General features: G+C 43.6%; 1 protein-coding gene across 1 annotated transcript in view; it reads right to left on the reverse strand.

The window, feature by feature from the left end:
- LOC126100174 (TBC1 domain family member 4) overlaps positions 1-17,042 on the reverse strand; it is an 874,659-nt gene that overhangs the window by 465,855 nt on the left and 391,762 nt on the right. The window contains exon 3 of the mRNA XM_049910723.1: positions 11,479-11,712. Within this exon, the coding sequence (XP_049766680.1) occupies positions 11,479-11,712 (234 nt within the window). The remainder of the gene's footprint in view (positions 1-11,478; positions 11,713-17,042) is intronic.

Raw genomic sequence — 17,042 nt, forward strand, 5'->3', positions numbered from 1 at the left:
GATACTCTTTGACCTTGCACGAGCTCCAATGGACCCACGGATGCCCATGTGAATGTCCCCAGAGTAGAATGGAGCCGCCGCCAGCTTGTGTCCTTTCCGCAAGGAGCTATTCTCCTGGAAGATGACGGATTCGCGCCTTCACATCGGCACGATGATGAACGTATCGGGATTCATCAAATCGTGCAACACACTGCGATTGCGCCAACTTCCAGTGCCGATCGATGCTCACGGATCAAATTCAGTCGTAGTTGCCCATGTGGTGGTAGTTGCCCATGTGATGGTGTTAAAATTGGCACATTAAAGGGTCGTCGGCTGCGGAGGCACATCTTTAGGAGTGTTCGGTGCACTGTGTGTTCAGACAAACTTGTGCTCTGCCCAGCATTAAAGTCCGATGTTAGTTCCGCCGCAGATCGCCGCCTGTCCTGTTTTGTCAGTCTGCCCAGCCTATGACATCCGATGTGGGTATTGACGGGCGGCCGCCCAATTCCACGACGTCTGAATGTGCTTCCACCTTGGTTTCCCCACGTCTTGAAGACATTTACCACAGCACTCCTCAAACACCCGACAAGACGTGCAGTTTCCGAAATGCTAGTGGTGAGTCGGTCAAATTCAGATACATCGCGCGTCTTCCCCACTCTACAAACGGACAGCGCACTCACTGATACTACATGCACCGAGCGAGTGTCTGACTAGCAATCATTGCTCGCCAGGTGATGCTGGTATCGCCTGGACGAGTTTATATCAACAGTAGGCGGTCATGCACTGACGTGGAGGGCAAACAATCAACACAACACGGTATCCAAGCTGGAGTACCCCAAGGAAGCATCCTAGGGCCCATCTTGTTCAACCTGTACATTAACGACTTCCCAGCAACACAAAACACGACGTTAGCCATCTACGCGGATGACACAGCCATCCTTGCCCAAGATTGGAAGCCGTCGAACATTAATTCACGAATTCACGAATACAGGCGGCACTCAGAAATGGCGAGCCTTGGTTGGAAGATGGCGTATTAAAGTAAACGTCGACAAGTGCGAAGCAGTTCTGTTTACACGCAGACCGAAACTACTGCGCCAACATCAACACAGCAGTCAGGTAACTCTACATGCACGCCCAATACGTTTCCGAGAGAAAGTCAGATGTCTCTGAGTCTGGCTGGACCGGAAACTTACATCGAACACGTTGCCAACAAATCGCACGCGAGGCTCACACAACTCTACCCAATGCTCAACAGGGAAAGCACACTGAATAGGAGGGTGTCGAGGTCCATATACATGACACTGATTAGACCTCTGATGACGTACGCAGCTCCTGTCTGGGGACATGCAGCTCCTACACGCCTGCAGATCATACAGAACAAAGTGCTACGCATCATTAGCAACGCTCCACGCTAATCCACGCACCGTGGATCTTCACAATGAATAACGCCTTGAAACCCTCAAGGAAGTATTCAAAAAACACGCCACACGACCATACAGGAACTCTGGACACTCGAACAATCCTTTCATCCTTACTCTGGGAAACTATGATCACAACCATTGGTGGCAGCATAAACGGCCAAAGACACTACTAGCTATGACATAACTACCTATGGCCAGCTAACATACACCAACAAGCCACAAACGTAGGCAAGCCCCTTCATGTCAGCAACGTTGACTGGATATACCAGCAGCTATTAAAGCCGACCAACAGGCTACAGCAGGGAAACCAACGAACTCGCCCACTGACACACAAACATCACCCTACACTGTGCATCTAGTACATGACCTATCGGACACAAAACGATGATAAACCTGTTACAGGTTTGCTGACGCTGACCGAGAGATTAACACCGGCACCCAGCGGCAGCCGCCGAGTAACAGCACCGCACAACGTCAAAGGTATCGACGTGCATGAGACCCACTACTAACAAAGCCTACCCTTGCATGACCTGTCACAGGCAGCAAGACATCTGCTACTGCTCTTACTACCCGACCTAACTATCGCAGAGGTTTTTCCCTTGGCTCTTCCCTTGGCACCATTTTTCCTCTGCCCTTCAAACCGCTACCTTTCGTTCGACTTTCGACCCAATATATCTCCAGATGAGCGCGTATTAATGGTTAACCTTAACCAGACGTACGCAATCATCGCAGTACCCACATCCTGCGACACCCCACGTTAGTGAAAACTAAACCCTTATGCAGAGATAGCAGTAGACCTTTTGAGTTGGCCATCATGCTGGTGTGGGCGTGGAGGGGCTCCAACTCTTGTAAAAATAAAAGTATGTGTCACAGTGTTATGGGTGACCAGTTTAACAGACAATTGAATTATCTGTTCTCGAGCCGAACAAGCGTTATTGGAAGCAATGAGAATTAGTAACTTTCAAAATTGCTCTGAGCACTATGGGACTCAACATCTGATCAGTCCCCTAGACTTAGAACTACTTACACCTAACTAACCTAAGGACATCACACACATCCATGACCGAGGCCAGATTAGAACCTGCGACCGTAGCAGTCGCGCGGTTCCAGACTGTAGCGCCTAGAACCACTGCGGCCGGCTAGTAACTTTCATCTGGTGCCTGACACTGCTACTATTTTTGAAACGGAAGGAAGATTAAGGTTTAACATACCTCGCCCGCTTCGACCACCGTTCGCGAAAACCTAATCTCCTGTCTGACGTGGCGCCCCACGGTACGCTACACATGCCGAACGAAACGTAACCGTGGTCTGATGGTAGGTGTTCTACAAAAAAAGAATACGCCATACGCGGGAAAAAAGTAGTCATTCTGAAGGACACTTTCATGCACACGAACTTTTTAATTGATAAAGCTATATTTGTCAGTCATCTCCCATGATATCGGCGAGGACACGTAGAAGGACCTCGTCCTACGTTCACATTCCTCGCATCAGCATGAGGAGGTTCAAGTACGGCTGACCTCTGTAACCTGATGGTTGCGCCATTTCACGGTACGCGCATGCGCAGACGGACTTAACAGTGTCATAACAGGCAGCTGCAATTACGTCGCGCAGCGAAGCCGAAGCACTAGGGGCTACAGTGTAGCAAAGTTACGTCACCGACAGCCCGGTGTATGTTTGTGTGTGTGTGTGTGTGTGAGAGAGAAAGAGAGAGAGAGAGAGAGAGAGAGAGAGAGAGAGAGAGAACTGGGCAAGCAGGTTCAGGCTGCAAGAAGTCCGCTGCGAAGTAGTTAGCGAACTACCCCTGGTGGTCAGAAAAAACTTCCGTCTCTGATTGCCATGTCCTACCAATCAGCCGTCAAAACAGGTCGTGCGCGAAACAAACGAAGACGAGGGAAGTGGAAAAAGAACACAGAGAAGTTTAGGTCAAGAGTTTCTGGTAGATTAACTTACTGCTTTCGGACTGTCGGTCTTTTCAGCAACACCTGCTCGCTGCACGCTGTCCCCAGAAAGACATTTGGAGACAAGAAGGCCACTCAGAAGGGTCTTGACAGCAGAAACATTATCTCTAAAAACTAAGTCAGTGGTACATTTTCTTCTCCAAAAGCACGTGTACTTTTGCTTCTTTCATGACGTAGTCAAACACACACAATCATGTTTCCATCATTTGCTTCCTATAATCGAAAGAATACAGTTAGCGATGACGTATTAGTCCCCTGTTTATCCCGCTCTCGTAGTTATGTCGTATACGAGTAGATTATACAGGACGATTCAGCAGGCCTTACCGCTGTCGATTTATGCAACCTGCAATGTTATAGCTGGTCTTCATCAACCACATGCGAAATTTTCGTATTCTCTCGCTCGCTACGCGCAAACTATCAGCCATTCAGAAAAAATGAGCAGGACCATTTTGTAGCAAATTTAATATACAGTGTGAGTCACTAACTATTGCCATCTACAATAACTCCGAAAGTATCATAGTAGCTTGAAAGTTTGTGGAACAAATGCTGCATGGGACAAAGGGGGTCACAATATGACTTTTTTTTGTTGCTAGATGGGGTCGCGTCAGATATATGAAGGTCAACTTTGTTTTATTAAATGCGATGCTATAGTTCGGTACTTATTTTCTGATAGCGGCTATCGAGACGAATCCAATGATGTGTAACACGTGAACGAAGGTCAAAAAGATGGAATGAACGTCCATTTACAGAAGGTGTTCGAAGTGATGACCATTAGTATAAATGCAGTGCTGCAATATTATTATCATGCATTGAGTGGTATTCCTTATCACTTCGGCACTTACCGAAGCACATGCTCTGACAATTTTCTCTCGTACATCGTGCAAATAGTGCCGGCCGCGGTGGTCTCGCGGTTCTAGGCGCTCAGTCCGGAACCGCGCGACTGCTACGGTCGCAGGTTCGAATCCTGCCTCGGGCATGGATGTGTGTGATGTCCTTAGCTTAGTTAGGTTTAAGTAGTTCTAAGTTCTAGGGGACTGATGACCACAGAAGTTAAGTCCCATAGTGCTCAGAGCCATTTGAATCATTTGAACCATCGTGCAAATAGTAAATATTCGCCGAATACGGAGTATCAATCTAACGTGTCATTGACATGTAAACACAGTTCGCTTGTTTCGCAATACAACACTAATAGGAACGTTAAAACTAGTATTGTCGAATCAAATGAATGATGTATTGCTTCGAATAACAAGTCGATATGCTTCTCATTTACGCAGATTGCCAACGAAATTCAGTGAGAGCTAGAGACTTATACGCTGAAAGACATCGTCAAAGTACTCACCTTACACGTCGTACAGTTAAATATGTGTACGATAAATGGAGAACAACTGGATCTTTAACGCATCGGAAACATATCCACCAAAGGAAAGTTACTAACAAGGAAATAGAAACTGGTACTGCCACTGTGGTTCGAGATGCTACTGTTAGTTCGCATCAAATCGCTAGGGAATCTGGCATCAGCCAGAATAGTGTTGTTCATGTTCTGCATCGCCACAAATATCATCCTTACCATATCAGTCTCCACCAACAATTAACTGATACGGATTGTATGCGTCGTACTGAATTCTGCCGATGGGCACAACTTCAGATTCAGAAGACTGACACATTTATTAATTTGATATTATTTACTGACGTGTCTACATTCACGAATCATGGAAATGTTAATTTGCATAACATGCATTTTGGGCAACTGAAAATCCATGCTGGCTGCGGCACATTGCACATCAAAAACCGTGGTCGGTAAATGTATGGTGTGGAATTCTGGAAGACAGAATTACAGGCCCCTATTTCGTCGAAGGAAATCTTAATGGTAGAATGTACACCACATTCCTGCAAGAAACATTAGGTCTGTTCCTTTAGGAACAAGGAACAGACTGTAGTATCAACACGACGGGTGTCCGGCACATTTTTCGCTGATGGCTAGAAATGAGTTGCAGAGACAACTCCCAAATCGTTGGACAGGACGCGGAGGAGATGTGTCGTGGTCGGCTCGTTCGGCAAACTTGATGCCTCTAGATTTTTTTCTTGGGGGATTCGTAAAAGACATTGTTTACAAAGATGTTCCAAGTACACCTGAAGATATGCGAGAGAGAATTGTTAGAGCATGTGCTTCGGTAAGTGCTGATGTGATAAGGAATAACACTCAATGCATAAGAAGATTGCACCACTGCATTGATACCAATGGTCATCACTTCATTGCTACCAATGGTCATCACTTCAAACACCTTCTGTAAATGAACGTTCATGCCACATTTAAGACCTTAGCTGACCTTCAAAGACCTAACTGTTATACATCACTGGATTCGTCTCGATAGGCGCTATCAGAAAATAAGAACCAAACTATAGCATCCCATTTAAAAAAAACTAAGTTGATCTCCATATCTCTGAAGTGACCTCTACCTAGCAACAAAAAACGTCATATTACGGCCCCCGTTGTCCCATGAAACTTTTGTCCCACAAACTTTTCAGCTCCTATCATACTTTCGGAGCTATTCTTGGTGGCAACAGTTAGTGACTCACCCTGTAGTTAAATGACAGACTGGGATACGTTGGACGCAACGGTTTACGAGTTATTCAAGAAAAAGCGTACAGTAGTAACCTTCAAACGTACCCCACCCCACACTCATTGCTCACCAATTAGGACTTCTAGTCTCCACTCTAGTCTGCACTCCATACTACCACTGTACAAATATTTCCGGCTACAGGAACTATTCCCGATATTCGACCTTCTTGGTCTCTATTGATTGGGCTACTACGCCACTAGCATAGTCGAATATTCCAAAAAAATGTGTGTCAAATCCTATGGGACTTAACTGCTAAGGTCATCAGTTCCTAAGCTTACACACTATTTAACCTAAATTATCCTAAGGACAAACACACACACCCATGCCCATGTCCGAGGGAGGACTCGAACCTCCGCACAGTCTATGACTGCGGCGCCCTAGACCGCTCGGCTAAACCCGCGCGGCTCGAATATTCCGTTAGCGTTATTAATTTAAAAGTGCCCGTTAGGGCCATGAAAGAAAAACGACTTTTGTAAACGTTGCACTGAAACTAGTAACTCTGACAATTCGATCCAAACGTAACGCTTACAGGCACAGTAGTTTCGTGGTCAGAAGGCCCGACTAATAGAGCGCTGTAATTGTTTATTTTATTCTGTTAAAATTCACAAAATTGTTAGGCAAAATTTACACAGACGGCAGTTTCACAATTTGTAAGTGCTCGACTAATCTGGTGGCGTAGAAACACCAGTCCATGAAGGTCAAAGAAAGATCGAATGTGGGAAATAATTCGTGCAGTCGCAAATATTCGTACAGTGGTAGGAGGGAGTGCAATGAAAATCATACTAGAAATCCTGATCTGTGGAAGCCGAGTGTGAGACTGGAAGTGGTTTCGAAGATCACTCTTGCAGGTTCTTGTTGAATAACTCGAAATTTGCGGTCTCTAGAGAAAACGTATCCTAGCACAAAATTTAATAACATTGAATTTCCTGTGAAAACATCCAGCTCAATATTTTTTCTGTATAACTAATAGTTTGCAAGTAGCGAGCGAAAGAATAAGGTAATCTCGCACGTTGTTTATGAAGGCCAGGAATAACACTGCGGGTTGCATAAAACGACAGCGTCTGTTTGTAATGAGCCAGGTAGAAAAAACGAACCCTTAAGCTTGATTGTCTACAAGTATTAATCGGGCGTAGAAACCAGCGTACTGGAAAACGTATCTAACTGTATTTAAGGCTTCTTATATCCTGTGCAAGCACTATGAAAATAGTGTAGGGTTTTTCCACGTCAGATATTGGGTCAATGAGCTTAACAGAGTGCAAAAGCGAACTCCAGTGACAAATATGCATGCATATACAACTTAGAGCCTTCAGTACGTCTATTCCGAAATCATTCGATTCTAACTAGTCGAGCCAAAGAATAGTGGGTAACAAAAGTTCTGAAAACCGTCGCGCGTGTAATCAAAACAAAATTATAGCAAATGATTAGTATCATTCTTTTACACACTGCTTTCTTGTAGCAGCTGTTGCCGATTTCACACAGCATGACTACAAGTCGTACAAAAAATCGATATGGAGTAACCTCTAGCACGCACACAGCTCCAGCAGCTATATTCTTCGCCACTTCCACAGAAATTTGTCAGACTTCGCGCGATCATAGAAGCACAGCTGCCTCAGTGTCGAATGGTGTCACAAGGTCCAATCCCCTTTCATGTCACTCTGCACCGCACAATCTTTGCTTGTGCCAGTTTATAAAAGACGGTGGTCAAGCCGGCCGGAGTGGCCGTGCGGTTCTAGGCGCTACAGTCTGAAGCCGAGCGACCGCTACGGTCGTAGGTTAGAATCCTGCCTCGGGCATGGATGTGTGTGATGTCCTTAGGTTAATTAGGTTTAATTAGTTCTAAGTTCTAGGCGACTGATGACCTCAGAAGTTAAGTCGCATAGTGCTCAGAGCCATTTGAACCATTTGAAGGGTGGCCAATTCATAAAAAACAAACTGCTAGCACTGTAAGGCAGCCCCATACGCTGCCAAAAAAGTCTCTGGTTTCTTAGTTGAAATAACTGCACCTAATGATCGATGTGTAACGCTTCGGAAAGCCTGTTGTTGACGTTAGTAAAAGTTACTTGTCACGGTTGATTGTGTATTTCAACAGACATACTGATGTTCAAGCGCCAAGCATTGGTTGAAAGTTATAAATTGCTGGTCTACACAAAAAAAATTGTTTGAAAGAAACCAAAAATCGCGAAGCATCAAAACTAGACTGAAGTGCAGTAAAGTTTTCAAGTTACATGCATCGTATAGGCAAGACCTGAAACCAGTCACTTCAATAGCAACGAGCTATAAATGCAATTGGATCAACATCATCATCCGTCAGCAATATTTGGTAACTCCAGCTATGCGACTACACAAGTTGTTCAGTCCTTCGTCAATATAGTTTCCTGACTCTTCAAAATGGTTCAAATGGCTCTGAGCACTATGGGACTGAACATCTATGGTCATCAGTCCCCTAGAACTTAGAACTACTTAAACCTAAGTAACCTAAGGACACCACACAACACCCAGTCATCACGAGGCAGAGAAAATCCCTGACCCCGCCTGGAATCGAACCCGATAGTTTCCTGACTCTGTCCTTTCGGGTTTATAGAGGGACACTTTACGTGGAAGCTATTCTCCAACACCCGAACAACACGCTGGTGCCGTTTAGACTGGTAAGTCGGTACATCGCGTAACATTTCTTGTACAAGTCGCGTTTGCTTGTATTTTTAGTATTCACTTGGTCTAGCAAAGTAGCTTCAGTTAGGGGACTTAAGAATCTCATCAGGGCGGTTTATGTTAGAGCTTTCCTATTTTGTCGAATAGTCCATCACTCCCTCCAATATAGCCGCTTTTGAAATCAGCTTCTGAAATTCGATGTGTATTTTGTTTTCCTTAATTGCTTCGTAAATTCTATTTCTAATAGTCAATTTAATTTATTTTACTCCACTAAATTCTTCCGTCTGTCTATTGGCTTTGAAAAATTGCGAGAAACGGCTGCCAAAATAGATGTCTGTTATAAAACGTTTTCGAACACACATTAGGTACGGTATAGCAGATATTAATACCCAATGAGGAAACAAACCACAAGTCTTGGTTACAGCGGTGTAGTAGCTATTCATTTGCCAATGATGCATTTCGCCTGATTCAGACATCCTGATATTGGCTGATTATTAGATGGTGTTAGCTAGTGGGGTACCGATCCTACAGAACGTCCCGGCAAATAGCTGTCCTTGTCAAATATTTGGAAACATTGCACGGTGTCCTCCTTGCGGCATGGGACGTTGTTCAGTGAATGCAAAAGAAGATCAGGTCTAAACAGAACTGTCATCATGCAAATGTGTCTGAGGTTTTGGTGCATAGACCGGATACGAGCGACTACACCTGTGGGCCTGATCCTACTTTGCATTCACTGGACTACAGCGCATGCCTCAAGGAGGATACCGCGCAATGTTTCCAAGTATCTGACGAGAGCAATTATTTGTTGGGGTGTTATGTATGCTCAGTGTCGCATCTATCACCATTTAATTTCGGCCAATATGAGATGCCTGAATCAGGCGAAAGTCGTAATTGGTAAATAAATAATTAATATCCCTGGAACCAAGACTGACTTCTTATGTTTTGATAAGGTTAGAATTTCAAGGACAGGTTACGAAAGTTGTTTGGCTAGTTTTACTATGACAGTCTTTATGTTGCACCAGCTCAAAAGGAAAATGGGATATGTTTGTAACTGAAATGACATAATTTCAGAGACTTTACTGATCTGAAAAAAGATATGGTTTTATGTAGCTATACAGATTGAAGCGGCGAGCGAAAATTTGTACCAAGGCCGGAAATTGAACCCTGGTCTGCTGCTTACTAGGCAGCTGCGTTGGCCGCTAAGCCACCTTGTGGCTCACTCAGCTGCACCCCGGCACACCTCTCTCTTCGATCCAAATTTCCACTGCCGTCTCAGTCTACTTTAAATTCCCCCCTTACACCCGAACAGAAAGAACGCCCGATAATGAGGTGCTATTCCAGAACGTGGAGAGCTACGGCTCTTCTGTTCGTGTGCAAGAGGGAATTTAAAGTAGAGTGGGACGGCAGTGGGAATTTGGATCGAGGAGGGAGGCGTGCCACGGTAATCCGTGCAGTCGTGTCAAGCACTGTGCGAAGGTGGCTTAGTGGCTATCACACCTGCTTAATAAGCAGGAGACCCGGCTTCAATTCCCGGCCTTGGTACAAGTTCTCACTCGCCGCTTCAGTCTATATACACACAGGGTGAAAAGTATTTAAACCGACAAACTCAGGGAGGTTGTAGGGGACATCAAAACAAATATTTTTCCCTAATGTCATTTTTTCCTATGAGGATTACTTAAACCAGCGGAGGCCGTATTACGGTCTTCAGTTGTTAGAGGCCGTATTACGATCTTCAGTTGTTAGAGGGCGTATTACGCTCTTCAGTTGTAGGCAACTGCTGTCCACCAGTGTAGTAGTGCACTGTCGATTGGTAGAGGTGGTCCAGTACCATGGCCTGCTCGATCCCCAGATATGTCCCCTCTGGACTTTTTGTGTGAGAACAGATGCGCAACCCTGTTTACGCAACTCCTGTTGCATCAGAAGAGATCTGGTTGCCCGGATAGTAGCAGCAGCAGCAGCAGGAACAATTCAGGATACTCCTGGGGTTTTTGCCCATGTCAGACAGAACAAGATCCGATGGTGTAACCTTCCTTTACGTGTCAATGGACGCATTTTTGAAAATGTACTGTAACTGAAATTGGGGTTTGTTAATGTGTTGTCTCTTGGTCATAAAAAAAAGGAAAATTTTTTGTTGGTTTAATTACTTTGCCGCCAGAGAAATCTTCCTCTATTGGTTTAAATACTCCTCGTAGGAAAAAAATGACATTAGGGAAAATATTTGTTTTGATGTCCCCTACAACCTCCCAGAGTTTGTCGGTTTAAATACTTCTCACCTGATCTGTTTTACCCTACATCCAGCGATAGGGTTGTATAGCCCAAATCGGTAGATGATATAGATTAAATAAAACAACTCATGGTTAAAAGACATTTCCAAGGCCGACTGCTTTTTCATCAGATACCTGTTACCTGTTCTGGTATTTGCTACAGACTGAATTTTTTACTTTACCATTTACACTCACTGCAATTGTTTTCGTTTCCTAAATTTTCGTACTTGAATTTGTGGGAATTTTTTTTTAAGTTCGTATGCAGATTTGTGACAATCTTATTCGCCTTCAGCCATGAAGCAACTGGAGGGACTGAGTAACTCTCAGCATGCAGTGCTCTGTGTTTTTCAGAATACAGTACTTTTTTATTTTTCTAGGGGGGCACGGAGGGGAATTGAGAAGAAACAGCTGGTGTCTCCTGGGTCCTGCTCAGTTCGCCCTTTGACCCTACTGCAGGGCAGTCAGACGTGCTGACCACTCAGCTCCGGGGAGCACCGTGAACGTGGTACTATTTGACGATGCCATTCAGTTCCACAGTTGGTCGATGTAAAGGCTCTGTTAGTGAGAGAGTGGTTGGTGTACTCACGTCGCTGGGGTCGGCGGCGCGGTAGAGGTGGCAGGTGAGCAGGTGCGGCGAGGCGGGGTCTCGGACGACGTACAGGAAGGAGCCGTAGTCGCCGGGCGCCAGGCACAGCCGCGGGCCGTAGGCCTGGGAGCAGGAGCCGGCGGCCACGGGGGGCTGCGCCAGCAGCGGCGCCTCGGGCACGGGGCCCGACAGGCAGTACGCCACCAGCAGCCCGTCCTGCACGCCCACGCACACCTGCAACAACACACGTCACACAATCTGTCAGTTATTCCTATACCAGACTATTACCCGAGGCTTTGCTCGAGTACACGTATGTCCCGTATACTGCATACGTACTACTTGTCTGAATTTCATACCCTGTACCACTTCCACCTGTCCCCTCGCAACCTGTTCCTCTTCCCGCTGACTCCTTGCACCCAATCTCACATCCACCTTTCTCCCCATACCCCCTTCCTACATCAACCTGCCTCCTCTTCTGCCAAACACCCTCCCTTTTACCACCCACCTCCTCAAATCCTGTTCCTTTTCCACCTGTCACCTATCCCTTCCATCTACCACCTGCTCACTACATCTCCCCCCCCCTGCTCCTCTTCTCTCTGATCATATCGTTCCCCCTCTCGCTATCCATTTCATGCTCCCCCTTTCTCCTCGGCCGCGGGCATAATGATATATATATCCTGGAACACATGCTACCTGCACAACATGCCAGATGTGCAGGGCAGCCTAGATGTCGGGAGTTACCAAACATTTCTCACCCCCAGCCTACGAGAACTACACAGTACTGAACAACCCCCACCCACCAGTACTTCTCTCCACACAATAAATAGTACTTTAGATACAGAAAAAACAGTCTTTATTGTACAAGATAGATTCATTTAATCTTCACATGTGACACATATCACCTGTTCTAGGCAGCATAAGACAGTCGAATAGAACTCTTGCTAATCGTGACTGAGGCGTCGAACGTAATTAAAAGTCCTACAGAATCGGTAGATGACAGCCAAGTTGATGCTTCATTACATCACAAATAAAATTGTTCCTACTCATATCAGAGACATCAAATGTCATTAAAAGTCCCAAAGAACTGGCAGAAAACTGCCAGATAGCCACTGCCAATGCCCCTTTGTATCAGCAATGAAGAAACGGCCCCATGAACACAAATATGTTTTTTTTTTTTTTTGCAACTTTTTGAGCACCATATTTATGTTCATGGAGCAGTTTCCTCACGGGTGATGCATAGTGGCATTAACAGTGTCCATCTGGCTGTTTCCTCTCAGTTTTTTGGGACTTTTAATCACATTTTACACATAGGATACTAGTAGGGAAATTATATCGTTGATGTAATGAAGAAATCGACTGTGACTATGTGGCTGCCATCTCCTGATTCTACGATTAGCAAGAGTTTTATTCCATTATACTATGATGCCTAGAACAGATCAAAAGCGTCACAAGTTAAGATTGAATAAACATATCTGGTGTATCCACGACAGTTTTTTCTACAAAGTTCGGTTACGGTTGCTGTACAAGTGCTACCGTCATAGCTATGGAGTGGAGTGATTTCAATAAATAGTATGCATATTAAATTTGACTGATATCGACAGTGGTTTACGAGGAGATGTGAAAACTACGTACACACATACCATACATACATAACACGCTGTATTGGTAACTCTGGTATATTTCCATGTGAGAGTGAAATATATTTGATGCACCTTCGTAGTTAGTGTGGTTGATTATTCTAAGGATCGCATAAAGACTGTCAACACTTCAGAGTGTATAGATCATTGTTGACAGCTGTCTGGATTGGTCACTGCGTCAACTGCTACTGAAAATGGAGAAAACCTAGTACTGTGCTGTTATTAAACCTCTTCATTTGAAAGGTTGGACTGCCGCACAAATCAAAACAGAATTGGGTGAAGTTCAAAGAGGACTCTGAACCAACAGTCAAGACCATTTACTTTTTGATTAATAAATCTTAATGTGGTCGAACAAACACCGAAGACAGAGCGCGCCCCACCATTCAATTTATGTCACAACGGAGAAGACAACTGACAAAATACGTGACATCCTCATGCAAAACTCGTGATATTGCTGATGCTGCAGGCATCTCAACCGACCAATGTGTAATATCCTGCATGCCAAATTGGCTATGAAGAAATTGTGTGCGAGGTGGATGCCGCAATCACTCATAATCGACCGAAAGCGCATCCAGCGTATTCGAATACAATATCTGGCGATGTTTAATCGCGATCCGCAAGACCTTTTTTCGCCGATTTGTGACTGTTGATGAAATCTGCATCCATCATTAGAGTCAAAATGTCAGTCAAAACAATGGACGAAGGCTGGTGAAAGTGCACTGAAAAAGGTAAACACCAGGACTTGCCATGCAGGAGGGTGTGGGTGCACATCTCGTCAGGTGGAATAATTTTTTTTTAAGTTTTAAATCTTTATCGAAACGACTTTGATCATCATTTTTATTCAATTCCTTGGTTTAAATGTAATTTTTTTTATTTTTATTGTTTCACCATATAATTTTAAAAAACATTATATTGAACGCATTATTGTAGCCAACATAGACACGAAGCCCACGCCTACCACCATAGTACAAGTTCATATGACAACTAGAGCGGCAGATGAAGAAGAGAATTGATGAAATGTATGATGCCATAAAAGAAATTGACTGGAATACTCTCTCAAATCTGAAAGTGGTAGGTGTAAAATACAGGGAGCGAAAGGTTATTTACAATTTGTACAGAGGCCGCAGTCGAGGGTCGTGAGAGGGAAGCAGTGGTTAAGAAGGGTGTGAGACAGGGTTGTAGCCTATACCTGATGTTATTCAGTCTGTATATTGAGCAAGTAGTAAAGGAAAAACAAAAGAAAAATTTGGAGTAGGAATTAAAATCCATGGAGAAGAAATTAAAACTTTTAGGTTTGCCGATGACATTGTAATTCTGTCAGAGACAGCAAAGGAATTGGAAGAGCAGTTGAACGGAATGGACAGTATCTTGAAAGGAGGATATAAGATGAACATCAACAAAAGCAAAACGAGGATAATGGAATGTAGTCGAATTAAACCAGGTGATGCTGAGGCAATTAAATTAGAAAATGAGACACGTAAAGTAGTAGATGAGTTTTGCTATTTGGGCAGTAAAATAACTGATGATGGCCAAAGTAGAGGATGTAAAATGTAGACTGGCTATGGCAGGAGAAGCGTTTCTGAACAAGAGAAATTTGTTAACATCGAATATGGATTCAAGTGTTAGGAAGTATTTTCTGAAAGTATTTGTATGGAGTGTAGCCATGTATGGAAGTGAAACATGGACGATAAATAGTTTAGACAGGAAGAGAACAGATCCATCGAAACGTGGTGCTACAGAAAAATGTTGAAAATTAGATGGGTAGATCACGTAACTAATGAGGAGGTACTGAATAGAATTGGGGAGAAGAGGAATTTGTGGCACAACTTGACCAGAAGAAGGGATCGGTTGGTAGGACACGTTCTGAGGCATCAAGGGATCACCAATTTAGTATTGGAGGGCAGCGTGGAGGGTAAAAATCGTAGAGGGAGACCAAGAGATGAGTACACTGAGCAGATTCAGAAGGATGTAGGGTGCAGTAATTACTCGGAGATGAAGAGGCTTGCACAAGATAGAGTAGCATGGAGAGCTGCATCAAACCAGTCTCAGGACTGAGGACAAGTATATCAACTTCTTCATTTGCTCTAATTTTTCTTTGTGTGATACTTTTTCCAACTGAAATCTTTGTTCACGTGTCTTGATTTAATTTTATGTATTAATTTCGCTTTAATTTCTTTTGTTTTATGAGCCTACTTTTTCGACCAGGCTCTATTTATTATATCTATTCTTCATTTTGCTCGAATTTCGTTTTACTTATAATCTTTCGTTTAAATTTTTATTTATTTATTCTATCCTCAGTGCAACAGGAATTTAGGCTCTGTTTTAAATGTCTGTATGGAGATTATCATGAAAAAACAAACTTACACATCTTGTAACGAAAAATACGTTTTTTACATTAATGCACAGTCAATATAAATAGATTTCATATTTTGATTTTTAACGGATAAATCGGAATTTTCAAATAACTGAACATATACATAAATATAACTACATTCACATTCACAAAAATTTCGAGTGAAAAAAGCATGATTTAAAGAAAAATGAAAGAAATGAAAAGGTTCATACAGTGATTAAAATCATGTGACAAGGAAGTAGAAATTAAAACATTATATTTAAACTAATGAACTGAATAAAAATTTAAGTCTTTTCGATAAAGATGTAATAAATAAAAAGACGATTAATGCACCTGACAAGATTGTAACCCACAATCTTCAGCATGTGAAGGCCTTACGCTAGCTATTATATCATACAAACAGTCTACGCGGTAAAACTTTTTTTAACGATATACAGCTTAATGTAAATTTTCGAATTTTTTTTTTGTCAGTTACTCGCAAACAAGGGCCCACCAGAATGAATGGCTGCAGGATGTGATATCTGGGATCTTAACCTACACCGTGGTACACTTGATTTCACAGAATCGATCCGATTGTAGGGAACCTCTCCTTGTTAGCAACTTCTAACACAATTTTAAACCTTCTCAAAACTTTTCCTCACTGACATCTCCCCCCCCTCCCCCCATCCACAAAGTAATGAATGGAAAAGATGTTATCGACTACTACGTTGTTCACTGTTCATACTGTGAAACAATCACTATCAAGCCTGATATTTTCATTTATTACTTCTTCACTACCAACTCTACTGAAAACATTTTCCGGAACGAATCCAAGTGTGTCAATGAATACTTGCAAAAAATATATCACTGTACGACACGCAATTCAATGGCTATGCTGATCTAGCACCAGGCTCTGGCCCTGGAGATACGGAATTCAGTTCTAGATAGGGGTGGGGATTTTTCCTCGTTCCAGTCGTTTCAGAATGGCCGCAGGTACACTCACTGTACCGGAATCCTTCCAGGCAGAGAAAGGTGGCAGGGGGCGAGGTACCCCTCGTAGTGCTGTGGCAAATGCCTGACTGCAGGCCGATAGTGCGGAGCGTCACAGACTTTACCTTCCGCCTTTACAAACCAACTGGCATGTGTCGAAAACTGGTTCAACACATTAACTCATTTTTAAAGCAATAAAACGGCTGAAGCTGTTAAATATAGGGTAATTCGTTCCTTTAAAGAACCGGAGGTGGAGGGTTACTGGTCTAACAGAAGTACACAGATACGATATACTGCAGAGAGAACTCAACACGTCACTCTTAACCGGACAAAATAGACAGATGTAAATATACATTCAGGACTACAGCAAGGAAGTGTGCTTGGGTCGTTACTGTTTAAAATAACTATAAATGACCAAGTGGATAAGGCAGATGAACGAGGCTGTTCACTGAGAACGCGGTTGTCTGTAAGAAGGTAGCATCGCCGGAAGCCTGTAGGCAACTGCACCAAGACCTGCGGACGATGATGAATGGTGCCAGTCGATCCCGAACGTAAATAAATGTAACATATTGCGCGTACACAAAAGATGAAATACGCTATTATAC

Source organism: Schistocerca cancellata, chromosome 9 (assembly GCF_023864275.1).
Source record: "Schistocerca cancellata isolate TAMUIC-IGC-003103 chromosome 9, iqSchCanc2.1, whole genome shotgun sequence".
NCBI lineage: Eukaryota > Metazoa > Arthropoda > Insecta > Orthoptera > Acrididae > Schistocerca > Schistocerca cancellata.